At 41.2% G+C, this 15528-nt stretch overlaps 1 protein-coding gene across 1 annotated transcript; it reads left to right on the top strand.

The window, feature by feature from the left end:
* Positions 1-238: 238 nt before the first annotated feature.
* Positions 239-13644, top strand: LOC141434706 (peptidylprolyl isomerase domain and WD repeat-containing protein 1-like). Its single transcript, XM_074097139.1, is given in 12 exon segments — positions 239-712; positions 886-1046; positions 2166-2304; positions 2986-3073; positions 5382-5709; positions 6581-6699; positions 7717-7909; positions 8182-8416; positions 9453-9605; positions 9608-9640; positions 11428-11579; positions 12532-13644. Coding segments are annotated over 12 exon segments (1860 nt in total). The 5' UTR covers positions 239-597; the 3' UTR covers positions 12676-13644.
* Positions 13645-15528: the final 1884 nt, after the last annotated feature.

Here is a 15528-nt window from a genome sequence, read left to right on the forward strand (position 1 = left end):
CAGAAATAGGAATACTTAGGTATACTCAGCTTTGGGAGGAGGGAGATTCTGCAGTTGATGCTTGATGACTTCCACAAATGAACTTTATACACATTTCACATTTGACACTGTTAACCGCCATGCCATCGACTGACAGCTGTCACTTTTTATATTTAGTGTTGCCACTCCAAAACTAATAAAGCGGGCCGCTCACCTAGAGATTCGCGCCTGTCGCGACAGATACAATGAAAATGGTGGATTTTGTTAAAAAAAAGTTCTGAGGAAAGGATAGTTTTTGTAAAATTAGTTGCCTCTTGTTTTCTTTTTTCTTTCGCTTTATTGTGCTCTCAAATTAAATTAGCCATTTCCGAAAAACTTAGCGGACAACCCGCATTTGTCAAAATGTCAATTTCCAACCAACCAAGCTAAACAATACAATACAGTGAGTGTGTGTATTTAATACACACAATACAAGTCAACTCAAACTTTGACTCTCACTTTGAGTTGAGTGAGTGAGACTGAGTCTCAAAGTGTCAATTTTCCTTCCTACACGCGTTTGACTTGACGCGTTGTATCAGATCAAAACAATTATAGTTATTTGTATAAGATTTTCTAGTGATGTCTGCGGAAAAGAGACCGGCCAGTCCAGAGAAAGCAGAAGAATCCGACAGTGACGCTTGGATAGGGCCAATGCCTTCCGAGGCGGCAATATCTAAACCGAAGAAACGAAAAGGTCAAATTCAATGCTAACTCGTGTTTACGATTCAATTCAACATACTTAATAAAATTTTGCATGAAATTGAGTAGTGTTTATTTCATAAAAGATCGAAATCAACAGTAAAACCTCTAGCACTAGCGTCGATTTGAGAAGTGGTATTAACTGTGTGTTTACGTTGTTTTTCTCAGTTCTGGAGTTTGAATCTCTGTACCTGGAGAATCTGCCGTCTTCAGAGACGTACGAGCGTAGCTACATGCACCGCGATGTGGTGTCACATATAGTTGTTACTAAAACCGACTTTGTCATCACAGCTAGTCAGGATGGACATCTCAAGTTTTGGAAAAAACAGGTACAGTAGTAATTATTGTAATATAAGCAGGTACAGGGCAGGTGGTAGGACCTTGTGCAAGGTCCGCCCGGATTGCTACCACCATCTTGCTCGCTAATCCTGCCGTGAAGCAGCAGAGCTTGCACTGTTGTGTTTCGGCGTGGAGAGTAAGACAGCCGGTGAAATTACTGGCACTCGAGGTATCCCATCTTAGGCCTCTAGGTTGGCAACGCATCTGCAATACCCCTGGTGTTGCAGATGTTTATGGGCAGTGGTGATCTCTTACCATCAGGAGACCCACTTGCTTGTTTACCATCCATTTGAATAAAAAAATATATATTTAGATCAATCAAAAACAATTCAAAAACAGTTCAAAAAACAATTTGTCAATTTGATTTCAGATCCATTGCTCCAAGCATAATTTTTTTCATTTGTCCATTCAGGTTGATTAACCCTTATAATTACAAACTACTACTACTATTTTAATTTTATTTTTAATTTTATTTTGAGTACTGTTTAAAAGATGAAAATCAATAATGATTTTGCAATGTCAATTTACTAAAAGTATGTATTTTAAAATTGTAGACACAGTCAACTGCAATAGAAAGGGGTATTATTGTTACCACCATTTTAAATAGGCATAAGAAAATGTTGAATGTGATTGTGACTATGGTTATATGCCTAATTATCAGACTTTTTCAAAGTCGTAGTCGAATCCATATTCATTTCAAGCTTTTTGACACAGACCAAATAGATGATATTAAAATCAAGAACAATTCTTTGATGGGTGGTATCGATTCTATTTTAAAATTCTATTTGATCAAATTATTATAAGTAATGAGCTGTTCTTTTTCTACTTTGGAGGACCGCATTTATGTCCAATGGTTAGAGAACCTGATGACAAAGCTTGAGGTTCCGGGTTTTATTCCTGGTCAGGACCAATATGTAAATTATGAATGTATGTTCTCGAGTCTTGTAAGATGTGTATCTGTTGTAGTGTCCAGTGACTTGTAAAAAATATAACTCATAACTTGTCATGAATTATCAATTTTGCACAAGCTAATTAAACTTTGACTGACATCTTACATAGCATATTGCAGTAGTCTCGATTAAATTTATGTAATGAATTGTACATTTCAGGAGGAGGGCATAGAGTTTGTGAAGCACTTCCGCTGCCACCTCAGCACCATCAGCGACATTGCAGCCAACAGCACGGGAACACTATTGTGTACGGCATCCCCGGAGAAGACACTCAAAGTCTTTGATGTTATTAATTTTGGTAAGTGCAAATCGCAACTACAGCCGGCTCGCGGCGGCACCTAGGGCCTACGCCAACTGTCGCGGTTTACATGGAGCTGGTGGACGCCTCTTCGAAAATAGTATGGGCAGCGCTAACTGCGCGCGTCGCGTGCATAGCATTGTACATGCGTGCGCCCGCGCAGTGCACCCGCGCCAGCTAGCGTCGGCCCTAAATATAGCAGTGATCATAATTGCACAGAATTACAAAATAAGGTTTTGTGGGGGATTGAGTTAAGCGCGGGGCAGGCAGGGCTGGCAAGAATAAGCACTGATTTTACGAAATTGGAATAACCAATTTAGATATACGTCCAGTGTAGATATTCCAATTTAATAATATTTTGTATACTAGGCTGAGTCAGAGACCTTTCAATATGTATGTATTTACTATACATATATCTTACCTATCTATATGATTGTTTGTACACCACATAGACTTCTTTCAGCCTCTTTTGGCCTCAACTTCTCCTAGTTTTAATACTATTTGCACCAAATTTATGATCAATCTGAAAATGAGAAGTGCAATTTGATGTCCTACTTTACTATATTGTATGTATGCAACTTATAATTATCATGTACGCTCCACCCTCTTGTACCATAACAAATACATCATACTAATTAAAAATCTGTTAACGGTTTTTTATTGTTAATAATTTTTACCCAGATATGATCAACATGATGACGGTAGAGTTCGAGCCGTACTGTGTGGAGTGGGTGCATTCTGCTGGGGATCCTATATCAGCATTAGCGGTGTAAGTATATGTACAGCAGTTCTGGTCCTTACTAAGTTTACTCAGTGTTAATAGAATTAAAAATTAAATCTGGTGAGTAATCCACTTCTAATGATTTACATTGACTTCACTCATTATGTACAGGTTGATACGCAAGGGCTGCCACAAATGGATTGAGTGAGTGAATTAAACTATCTCTGTGTTACCTATTTGAATACACTTCACACAAATGTGAAAATGTCATGCATTTGTTATTCTTATTACCCTATAAAAGTCTGAGTGACATTACTTTTTTTCAATCCATTTGTGCCAACTGTTGTGACTCGACCTGTAAGTACTGTAACTACAGAACTTTCATTGTAGCATGGTGCGGGTGACAGCTGTCAATATCACAAGACTAGAGAGTCAGTGTCCAAACTAGAGTCGAGAAAACTAATAATTTAAAATCTTAATCATAATTAATGTCATCATTAATCCGATTATTACGTTTATTTTACTAAAAGCTCTTGATTGATACATTTTTAAAGACTGCTAGCGCCATCTAGTGAGCAAATATAGAAACTCCAACGTTTTAACATCACACCATCAAAGTATCTCATTTCTCAACTCGGGCGCAGGTCTTCGCAAACTTAGGCTAAAATTAGGCCGTTAAAACCGCGCAGCTAACCGCATAGTGCGTACGCAGCCTTATCAACTCCACACCACTGAGACACCAACTCAACTCAAACATTTGGTTAAGTAATCAACTAGGTGATGACCCATTGGTCACTAGTGGACAACTGGTATCAACGAGTGGGCAATGCGTAGTCAACTGGGTCAGCTCGTTTAGTTCTGGGTTGAACATGGCGGGTTGTCCGCTAGTCGAAAGCGCATAGTCGCCGTGGGGCCGACGTATGGCCACGCGTGGCAAAAGTTGACCTAAAGCAGGGGTCGGCAACGCGCGACCCGCGAGCCGCATGCGGCCCGAGATCTATCTCCTTGCGGTCAGCGACAATTTTTAACCCCAGACGCAAAAAGAGGGGTGTTGTAGGTTTGACCGCTATTTGTGTATGTGGGTCTGTAGGTATGTGTCTGTCTGTATGTGGCACCGTAGCTCTTAAACGGGTGGACCGATTTGAATGCGTTTTTTTAATTTGAAAGCAGGTTTTCTAGTGATGGTTCTTAGACATGTTTCATCAAAATCAGTTCACCCGTTTTTGAGATATTGGACTTTGAAGTGACAAAGTCGGGAGTTTTCCATCTTTTTGTTAGTTGGGTTATGTAATATCCCTTCTACATATAACCCACCTACAATAGGTAACTAGGTAGATATCTAATAGGTACAAAATTATCTTACAAGTGCGGCCCGCCTTTATCTATTCTTTTCACTATGTGGCCCAAAAGGTTGCCGAATGCCGACCCCTGACCTAGAGTATAAAACGCGCAGTATACGCGTAGACCACGCCACGCTTACATAAATTGAAAATTCATCATCATCATCATCTCAGCCGTAGGACGTCCACTGTTGGACATAGGCCTCCCCCATAGACCTCCAGTTACTTCGGTTGGCAGCGGCTTGCGTTCACCGTGAATCCGCAGCTTTAACCAGGTCATAATCCACCTCGTTGGTGGACGTCCTACGCTGCGCTTGGCGATCTGCGGAATTGCAAATTGTACCGTAGGAAATACAGACATAAGGTTTAAATTTCAATATTTAAGTTTGAGTCGAGTGGCTGTTGAGTTGTTAGGCACTTGTCCCACCGCCGACGATGAGCGAGAAGCGAGTAGAGCGAGTAACTAGAAACGAGTGGGCGAGCAGCGAGAAGCGAGTGTAGTTTTGTCGCTCGGCTGCAAGCGAGTGTTCGCGTGCGACTTACTCGCTCCACTCGACTGGCTCGTGCGGGGCGGCCGCCAAGCTGACATCGCTGAAGTATCTATAGCTCAGCGACCTTGACAAAAGATGTAAGAGCCAGTGTGAACAGCCAGCGATAACTATTAATGTATGTGTCACTACACAGAATCTTATAATCTTTTGTTCGTGAGCGAGAAAATAGTCGATAGCCAATCGTTTCCTCGCTGGCGGTGAGACAAGTGCCTTATAGTGCGCAAAGGTCGTAAATCATCACTACTTTGAAAAAATCAATATGTCAACAAAATTGAACCTTGATGTAATGTTCATAAATTTCACTAAAAAATTATCTATTGTGAGGTCCGAGTTTTTTTTTTAAAGTAGTGACGAAATTCAACTTCCGATACCATCTTTTGGACTTCAGTCCCCATTCATAACATCTGCCTGGAGAGAGTTCTCTCTATTGCAGCCTCACCCCTCACATCTTCGTCATTTTGTCAGATCAGAGAAAGGCAGCAATAGAATCCACGTGTTCGACGGCACACAAGCCTCCGGGACCTCACTCCACACATTCGAGACTCTCCACCAAAGCACAGTATCAACCATCAAATACAACCCAGTCTACGAAACAGCGGTGTCTGTGGACAAGGCGGGCATCGTGGAATACTGGACTGGGCCGAAGCATGAATACAAGTTCCCGAAGAATGTGGACTTTAGATCGAAGCTCGATACTGATTTGTTCGATTTCGTGAAGAATAAGACTTATCCGACGTCGCTTGCTTTCTCGCCTGACGGAAAAAAGATGGCGTCCATCAGCTTGGATAGAAAGGTATTTGATTCTTTATGATTTTTGTATTAGTTACAGGACAGTTGGAACCCGTGGTTGGAACGATTAAGCAATATAATTCAAAGGGAATTATAGCGGGCGGATATTTGTATGATAAATACCAATGTTCGCTCTCAAGCCTTAGACCAGTGTTTCTTTTTTTTCCTATTTTTTTTTGAGGCTTAAGTGCACCTGTGTGACTATGCCAGCCTCATTGAGAGAGAGATTTATACATATTCGATACACAGAAAAAACACGTGTATTGAAAGACTCAATGTCCACATTCATCAAACACTCCTATTGCGATGTCCAGATTATCTGGCTGCAAAGGAGTGTTTGATGAACCTGTAAATTCGTACTGCATCTTCCGATACCGGACAACTCAAAATAATGCAACCATTGAACAGGTCCAAATCACTCAAATACCTCTCGCGGAGACCAGTGTTTACTAACTTTTTAAATATTGTTACCCACTTTACTTTCTGGGAAAACTGAATTTACCCCCCCCCCTTCCCCCCTTAAAATTTAATAAATATATACAACGGAAACAAATAGACATATCTTATGAATCACAAAAATACTTTAAACTTTTCAAACCAGTCTTACAATGTTTATTTATTTTTTTAACAATGGAATAAGTAAAAATAACAGCTATTGGTATTTATGTAAATAGAATTTGTTATAAATATGACTTGCGTTTAATTTAATCCTCGAGAGATAGACAACATAAAACTAAGACAAATTTTGTAGTAGCGTGTCTAAATTGGCAGGCTGAAAAAGGATTGACGCTGCTTCATAAAAACTATGTAAATTATTAGTGCACATACCCTATACTATATTCCCGTGTGGTGTTTGTTTATGTTGGCTGTAATAGGTGCGTGTGTTCCATTTCGTGTCAGGCCGCTTGCAGAAGGTGGTCGACGAGGGACTGGCGCGCTTCCAGGACCTGCAGCATCAGCACCAGCAGCTGCCCAACATGGAGTTTGGACGCAGGTCAGCTCTGTTCCATTAGGGGGCGCTCGCGCTCGCGCTCGTTAGTTACGAGAGATGATGTTGCCGGTTTTTGGACCTCCGATCCTCTCTTGGTGAAAGAAAGAAAGAAAATAGTTTATTTATAACAGCAGTGACACATTACACAGGGACACAGGTTAGAAAAAATACATAAGTAGTGTTGCCGTTATGAAAAGGTCCCGGGTCAGCATATCGCTGGTTGAAAACCAGCAATGGTCTTCCGACATGGTGAGATCAGAGATTTCACGAAATCTCACGCCAGATTGTGCAAAATGTGTATTTTGAGTAGCACAGTTACTTTGTGGCGTTTGCATAAAAAATATAAATATTATTGTGTAAAAATTAAACACAGTTTAAAGGATTATTAATGACTAATGTTTACCCGCGGCTTCGCACACGTAAATCATTAGGTCCAGTAGCTGAATTGAAATTCCAGGATATTTAAAAATTCCCGTGGGAAATCCCGAAAATTAAATCGTTGTTTTCATTGATGTTACATTAAAAACAATCATGGTCAAATTTCATGACTCTTAAGTCCAGCGGTTATTAGTTCGAGATTTTATTCCTATCCCGTGGGGACATCGGGATAAAATGTAGCCTATGTGTTATTCCAGACGTCCAGCATTTCATGACTCTAAGCTCAGCGGTTTATATTTAGAGATTTTATCCCTATCCCGGGAATATCGGGATATAAAGTATCCTATGTTTTAATCCAGGTTAATAAACTAACTTTTTGCCAAATTTCATCCAAATCCGTCCAGCCGTTTCAGCAACATGTCCAAATTGTCTCAAAACACAGACATTCATTGCCCCGTAACGCATAATTGCCATAATTAATTTCAGGTAATGTAAAATATTCTAATTATAAATAAACCCGCGTAGCTCACAAAAAACTATGAGATTTGTCATTTCGGAGACCTCACGCTACACTAGCGCCTCTAGCCCTCATTGGTGTAAAGTATCCGGTGATATTTATTATTATTTTATACATATCCCCAGAATGGCGACTGAGCGCGACCTAGAGAAATCAGACGCGGTGCACTATGCGAACATAATATTCGACGCGAGCGGCCACTTCGTGCTGTACGCGACCATGCTCGGCGTCAAAATAGTCAATCTCGTGACCAACCGCTGCGCCAGCATGCTCGGCAAGCCTGAAAACTTGCGACCATTACATCTAGCGCTCTTCCAGGTCAGTGCGTACGAGTATTAATGAGTTGTTTCATAATATTTCACGCGACCGGCCACTTCGTGCTGTATCTTGCATTCAAAGCCCCATGGTCAAAAGCATCCTGTATACAGCACGTTCGACAGCCCGGCAGAGGCTTTCTCACAGGTTGATTTGAGAGGGCTTGTGAGGGCAGCTTTGTTTGCGAAATAGCAAGATGAGGTTATTTGTTTATTGAAATTGAACCTCCGCAAAGTAACGCCAAATTCAATAAATTAGATGTGCTAACTTTCTAGGGCCGAACGAACCAGTCCAAAGTGGCCACCACCCTCGAAATGGAAGGCTCGGAGAACCCAACCCTGCTCAGCATCAAAACTGACCCCACGCTGTTCTGCACGGCGTACAAGAAGAACCGGTTCTATATGTTCTCCCGCCGCAGCCCTGATGACATCAAGAGCCCTGACGCCGACCGGGACATCTTCAACGAGAAACCTTCGAAGGAGGATATTATATCGGCTACGGAGGGACAAGGTCAGTGTTCACGCATGACCAAAAAACAGGCTCAGGATGACTTAGTCCACAGTCCCTTTTTGTCATTTTCTTAAATCTTCTATAGTGCCATGTCGTCAGCCTACAATTCCTAAATCGTCACCTTCCTAAGTCGTCCGCTTTCTGATATCGTCAAATATCCCACTTTGTCCACATATCTACATTCCTATTTTGACCACAGTGCCAACTCGTCCACAATCTTTTATCGACCACAGTGCTACTTAGTCCATAGTAGTAAAAATCAGACTGGGTGCCTGTGAGCTGTTGAGGCGTAAATATTGCGCGGTAGATCATGAGTTTTTGAATGATAAGAAAACTAGATTCTTTCTGTCGCGTAACACGTTACATTTTTAAAATATGTAATGCAAAGATGATAGTTAACACCGTGCGCGTTCTGGCCAACCTAAGTTGAGGCGCCCTTTCCCCCCTTCCTCGATATTCACGAGTGCAGAAAAGTAACTCGATGCCCACCTTTACAATAATACACTCAATAGAGAAAAAATATATACATTAAGATAATCTAATCACTTATAGTTATACTAGCTTTTGCCCGCGGCTTCGGTTATCGCGCGCTGTTCCCTCGGGAACTGTGCATTTTCCGGGATAAAAGTAGCCTATCGACGGTTAAGAACCACGTCTATCTACCATTTTTTAGCATGATAGGTGTTATTGATTCTTAACCGTCGCTATGTCACTCTCTGGCCTACTACTATCTCTATGCCAAAAATCACGTCGATCCGTCGCTCCGTTTCGACGTGAAATACGGACAAACACACAATCATACAAACACACAAACATTCGCATTTATAATATTAGTATGGATAAATGTGTGCCGTCTCTGTTTGTTTTGTTGGAATGGATGGAGATGGCATCACATTTTATCCTTCGACTGGATGGCAAACGAGCTAAAGAATCACCATAAACATCTGCAATATTGGAAAACCTAAGCCTCACGTGCCAGTAACAACTCTCTGCTGCTCTTCACCGAGCGCTAGGCGTCCTCTCTCTCTCCCCGCAGGCGTCCAGCGGATATACGAGCAGGCGATCCTCCACACGTCCCTCGGTGACGTCCACATCCGGCTGTTCGGCAAGGACACGCCGCGCTCGGCCGAGAACTTCTGCGTACACGCACGGAACGGCTACTACAACGGACACATCTTCCATCGGGTGATCAAGGGTTCATGGTGCAGACTGGGGACCCCACAGGTTGGTATTGGTACTGGTAACGATAGTAATACAGGGTGCCACATTTAGACCGGCCAGCATGGGAAAGAAAGAAAGAAAGATAATAATTTATTTATAACAGCAATGTCACATTAAGGTTAGGAAAAATAACAAGAAAAAGTGTTGCCGCTATAAAAAGGTCCCGGCTCAGCATATCGCTGGTTGAAAACCAGCACTGGTCTTCCGCCGGGCCACAGAAGAGTGAAATTACGGAAAGTCACACAAAACAAATCAAATACAAAAATAGCTACGAGACTAAAATATAAGTTGGCTGTATAGCCCACATTATCATGGCAACAGTACATGTAATGAAAAAGATAAGAATAATTCTGAAACTATAACCCCCTGTTTCCACCATCCATTGATTAACTTTATCTGTCGGATAAATGTGATGCTGTCTCTGTTTGTTTTGTTCGAATAGACAGAGATGGCATCAAAAAAAAAAAAATGGGTGGTGAAACAGCCCGGTGCTGCGTAAGCTCGGTGACGTCCGGCAGCCGGCCAGCGACCGGCCTGGCACGACGACGACGCTCGAAAGACGCTAATGTGGGGGGTGTCTTAAAGCTTTGGTTTTAGGATCAGCGGTGCCGTCATATAGCGGCCGTAATTGACACCTCTCCTCCTTCTCCTCCTCCTAGAGAGCGGTGATTGACACCGCTCTCTAGGAAACCGCGCCATTTTGTTTAAATAGACAACATTCTAGTGACGTTATTCACCACTTTATTGCGGCCGCTTTATGACGGCACCAACCTCCTAGGAAACCAAAGCTTAAGCGACAGGAAACTGAAACGCTAGTAGAACCCACCTGATAAGTAAAAGGACCTTCGGGTAGGGCTGATGATGATTGCTGTATTTAAGGCTGTATATTGTTAAGCTTATGGTTATTTGAGCTGAAATGTATATTTCAGTTTATTTATTTATTTATGACGGTGGAAGCATTCTACACTTCCACTGAACGTAGATAATATATAGTTACATATTATGTTTAGTTTTAGTTTTGTAACCAAGCGACCCCATACATCCCTGTATTGTTATTGCTCTTTTCATGTTTTTTTTTTTAATTGTATTCTGTAGTTTTTAAGTACCTATTATGTATGTAAACTCTTTATTGCACATAAAAATAAAAATACAAATACACAGAGAGGAGAACAAAGGCGAGCTTATCCCTAAAAAGGGATCTCTTCCAGCTAACCTAACTAGACTTGTATTTGTAACTAGAGTTAACCCGCGGCTTCGCACGCGTTAACTATTCGATCTGGTGGTTACAATTTAAATTTCGGGATTTTACAGAGTTCCCGCGAGAATTCCCAAAATTTATATCGTGGTCTCCATTGACGTTGTACTAAGAACAAACCAAACTGTCCAAAATTTAATGACTCTAAACCCAGCGGTTAAAATTTAAAGTTTTTATCCCTATCCCGTGGGAATACCGGGATAAAAAGTAGCCTATGTGTTATTCCAGATTTCCAGCTACCTACATACCAAATTTCATGACTCTAAGCCCAACGGTTGTTATTTCGAGATTTTATCCATATTCCGTGGGAATATCGGGATAAAACACACACACACGAACTTTCCCATTTATAATATAGGTAAGTACGATTATTTTATTTTGAAAAAATGACTGTCTGTCAAGTTTCTTGCGGCGCATTCTTCTTGGCAATGATGGTCTTTCCGAAAGCGCTGCTAGTTTAAAAAATGACGTGTAAAAGTGCCCATTGCGGCCTATTTACTGAATAAATGATTTGAATTTGAATTGTTTGTGGCAGGCACGGGCACGGGCGGCGAGAGCATCTGGGGCGGCGAGTTCGCGGACGAGTTCCGGCCGCAGCTGAAGCACGACCGGCCTTACACCGTGAGCATGGCCAACGCTGGACCAAACACCAACGGCAGCCAGTTCTTCATCACCCTCGCGCCCACGGTACATATAAACTAGCGCTTACCTTTAGTCCGAGATCTTTATTACGGGTCCGTTTCCACCTGAGATGTGCGAGGATGTATTGCGAGAAATGTGTTTTTCATGATATGAAATATATTGACCCGGATAACTCACGTCTTAAATCGAGTTTAGCTCGACATGTTTCGGGCTAATCCGTAACCCTTCGTCTCCGGAGCAACGCGAGTCAGCGGCTGCTGCATCACGCGCACTGCGCGCCGCCGCTCTGCTCGCGCGACTACCCGACGAAACTGACACCGGCACACAACTACCCGCGTTTTCATCATCATTACAACTGTCAAATGTAGGGTAGCACACAACACTAACAACATCGCTCTGTAGAGGTACGTTCACACACACCGATGACGCAGCACGAGTATAAGACGATTTAAGACGTGAGTTATCCGGGTCAATATATTTAATATAACCAATAGAAACACTTCATTTACCCAGCCTCGCTCCGCTCAGCTGTTTCCACCAGAGATGTGCTGTGCGAGGATAGGTAAATTAAGCGTTTCTATTGGTTCATGAAAACACATTCTCTCACATTTTTGGTGAAAACGCAGACTTAAAACGTGGTCTTTATTGATTTTGCATAATTTAATAAAAATAAACAACAGTGCCAAATTTCGTGACCCAGCGGGATATTTCGAGATTTTATCTTAATCTCCTGCATATCGATATAAAAAGTAGCGTATGTATTATTCTACATGTCTAGCTATCTACATTTCAAATTTAATTGAAATCTATGCAGCCATTCTAGGGACAAGAAGTAACAAACAACATCGTGGCGCTGTAATAAAACTGGGATTTTTAGTGCCAATTTATTTAAGTTTTGAATATACATCATTGAAGACACACGTTCATCTCAAGTCATTATCCGTTTGCCTGCTATACTCATCCACAAAGAAAGAATACAATAACCTGTTTTTTGCAGCCGTGGTTGGACAACAAGCACACGGTTTTCGGGCGCGTGGTACGCGGAATGGAAGTGGTCCAGAACATTGGCAGCGTCAAGACCAACCCCAAGACAGACAAGCCGTACGAAGACATACGCGTCATCTCCGTCACCGTCAAGTAAACCGCGTGCCTTATTTGAAATTTACAGCCTTATCTACCACACTGGCGATTGGCGGACGAGTTAAAAGCGAGACGAGCGCATAGCGAGTTCGTCGCTAATGCGTAACGATTTCGTCGCGAGCCCGTGACTTTGTCTCGCCTAGGGCTGGGACGCCATGCTGCACAGTCAGGGACTTCGCCGCAAGTACGCAGCGAAAACGTTGCGCGCTCGCGGCGATATAGTTACGCGTTGATTTAATTTATTTATTCAATAATAATCATTAAAAAAAAAGTGTAACATTACAGGTGAAAACCCAAGTCATTACAATTTTGATGGCGAACTCGCTGCGCGCTCGCCTCGCTTTCAACTCTTCCGCAAATCGCCGGTGTGATAAGTGATAAGGCTCTTAGAGCAGGCTAGAGTTGAAGAGTGTTTTTTTAGCAGAACGTTTGCTCAACGAAATCTAAGTTTCGTAGTAAAAATGAAAAAGTTATTCGCGTGCGCTGGCCGGTATTTGATTGAATCCGCATCTCTTGTTTTACTGTGACGAGCTGGTTAAAATCCAATTACATCTGTTAAGTTACGTTGTTAGGTGGCGTCAGTCACCGATCAACTTAAACTTGATCGCTTGGCGTATGGTGTCATTAACGAAACGAATCGACGTTGACGGTGCAAATTGCATTGGAAAGACGCAAGTAACAATGTACCACTTGTATTTATTCAGGTGTTTTTTTAATTAACATAAATACATAACTACAACTGTATGTACGTAAAAATTCTGACAGCACGATAAGGGAAATTGCGTATGCAAAATTAGGGGTCCGCATTCTGTGAATAGTTTTGAACTCAGAAAAGCTTGCAAATTATGATTCTGAATGTTGCCATGTTTTTGTTGTCCGGTGGTCTATTTTTTTTATACCTCTAAGGCGATCATGTAAATGGAATGAAAAAATGCTTTTAAACCATTTTAATAATTATTTTCCTGACAATATCCCATTTTTTACAACTCTCTTTTTCTTATTCAACTTGCAATGTCTGTATGTACAAATGTGCGGGTCAAATCTTGCAAGTTGAATTTGGCCAGTAGCCGGATTGGCATGAAATTTGGCAGACTTATGTAAATCTGATGACAATAAAATAATCGGATAGTGACATCCTATATATTCACTTATATATTCACATAATGCGGTCCCCTAATTTTGCATACAGAACTCCCTTCAGAACCCGCTCTAATATAGCAATAAATGGATAAAAATGCGAGCCAAGGGTCCTATAACCACAAAACAGATAGGTACAGAAATCAATCTACATACAAAGTGCGCTCGGGCAACGCACACACGACACTTTTCACGGACAGGATATCTCGGACCAGTTGGGATCAGTGCGAGCGCGAGTGCCATCCGCTTAAGACACACGTCTGCGATCTTTTTTGTGCAATAATGGAGAATGCGAATTTTGAATTTATTACACTTTAAAATATAATAATCGTCCATTTCGTCAATGTCGAAATCATCGCAAGATATTTTGTGTGACAAATTTGTAATATAACAATGACATTAACATTAAAATATTTTAGTTATTATTAATTTATATTTCCATTCTTCCCGTTTCATTCTCAACAATAAATCCAACAACTAGATACGAGTGCCACTACCACAATAGTTTTTTGTGCATAAGCCATAGTTGACAACCCTGGAGCGACCGCCGAGCGTAGGTTTGAAAAGTGAAGTACAGTCAAGGGCAAAGATATCGACACGGCCAAAGTTGCAAAAATATGTATACACGGCCTTTAATATTCAGTGCATAAAGTCGAGTATACATATTTTGTAACTTTGGCCGTGTCGATATCTTGCCCTTGACTGTACATACATGAGATTGACTTCTCTACTTATCTGTTTTGTGCCATAACGGGCCAACACTTTGAACAGACTGACTGACGGCTAGAATGCGCAAGCTTAGTAAAAGCCTCTCGGCACCTTTTGAATATGGAACGTTAACAGAAAGTACAAATGCATACGTGATTATGGTGTAACATATAAATAAAGTAAACATTATACGGAGTCTAAAACAAGACTTTCTTAGTCGTTAGACGCCTGAGGTTCGATTTCCTGCAAATAAATATGTAAATCATTCTGGCAACTACCCTATCCCAGGTGTTAGGTACACCCGAGATAGGGTAGTGGTATTTAACGTATTCACTGCCACCTGACTTCCACAGGTGCCACCGACGCACATGTGCGTTAAAGATGTATGAATAATTATGACAGCGGCACTGGGCGAAGTTCCGAAAACGCATATGTGCGTCGGTGATTAATAGGTTAGAAGTAACCTATAGGACTATGAAATTAATATGAATGTGTAGTTGTGTGGTGATAAAACGCTGATGATAGCGTGCCCTCAAGTTTTGTAGTTCAATCTTTTTTAACGCCATTTCAATTAAATTAGAACTTTAGCAAAATATAATTAGTTTCTTAGATTTAGAATATACTACCGCAATAAATTGGTGATGCAAAATAAATGGCGTTATCATACTATATGTTTGGATGAGATACAGACAAAGCCGCCCATTTGCGTGCAGGCCACTCTGTTACGTTTTACATGAGGGCCCGTGTCGTCACTGCTTAGTAAAAAGCGTACGTAGGTGTGACGTCACGCGGAATTTTAAATGGGCATAATATATTTTTGTATAATTTACAAAAGAAAAAATACATTTCAGATATTTATTGAAAATGTAACTGACGGACAAATTAAATTTTTTAGGAATCTAGCCTAATGGTGCTCCCACTTTGGCTGTTATGTCTTATATAACGTTATAAAACATTTGTTTTATAACTTTGTACAGCAAATTGTGACAAAAGTTATAAAGTGTTAGAC

Source organism: Choristoneura fumiferana, chromosome 14 (assembly GCF_025370935.1).
Source record: "Choristoneura fumiferana chromosome 14, NRCan_CFum_1, whole genome shotgun sequence".
NCBI classification, from domain to species: Eukaryota; Metazoa; Arthropoda; class Insecta; order Lepidoptera; family Tortricidae; genus Choristoneura; species Choristoneura fumiferana.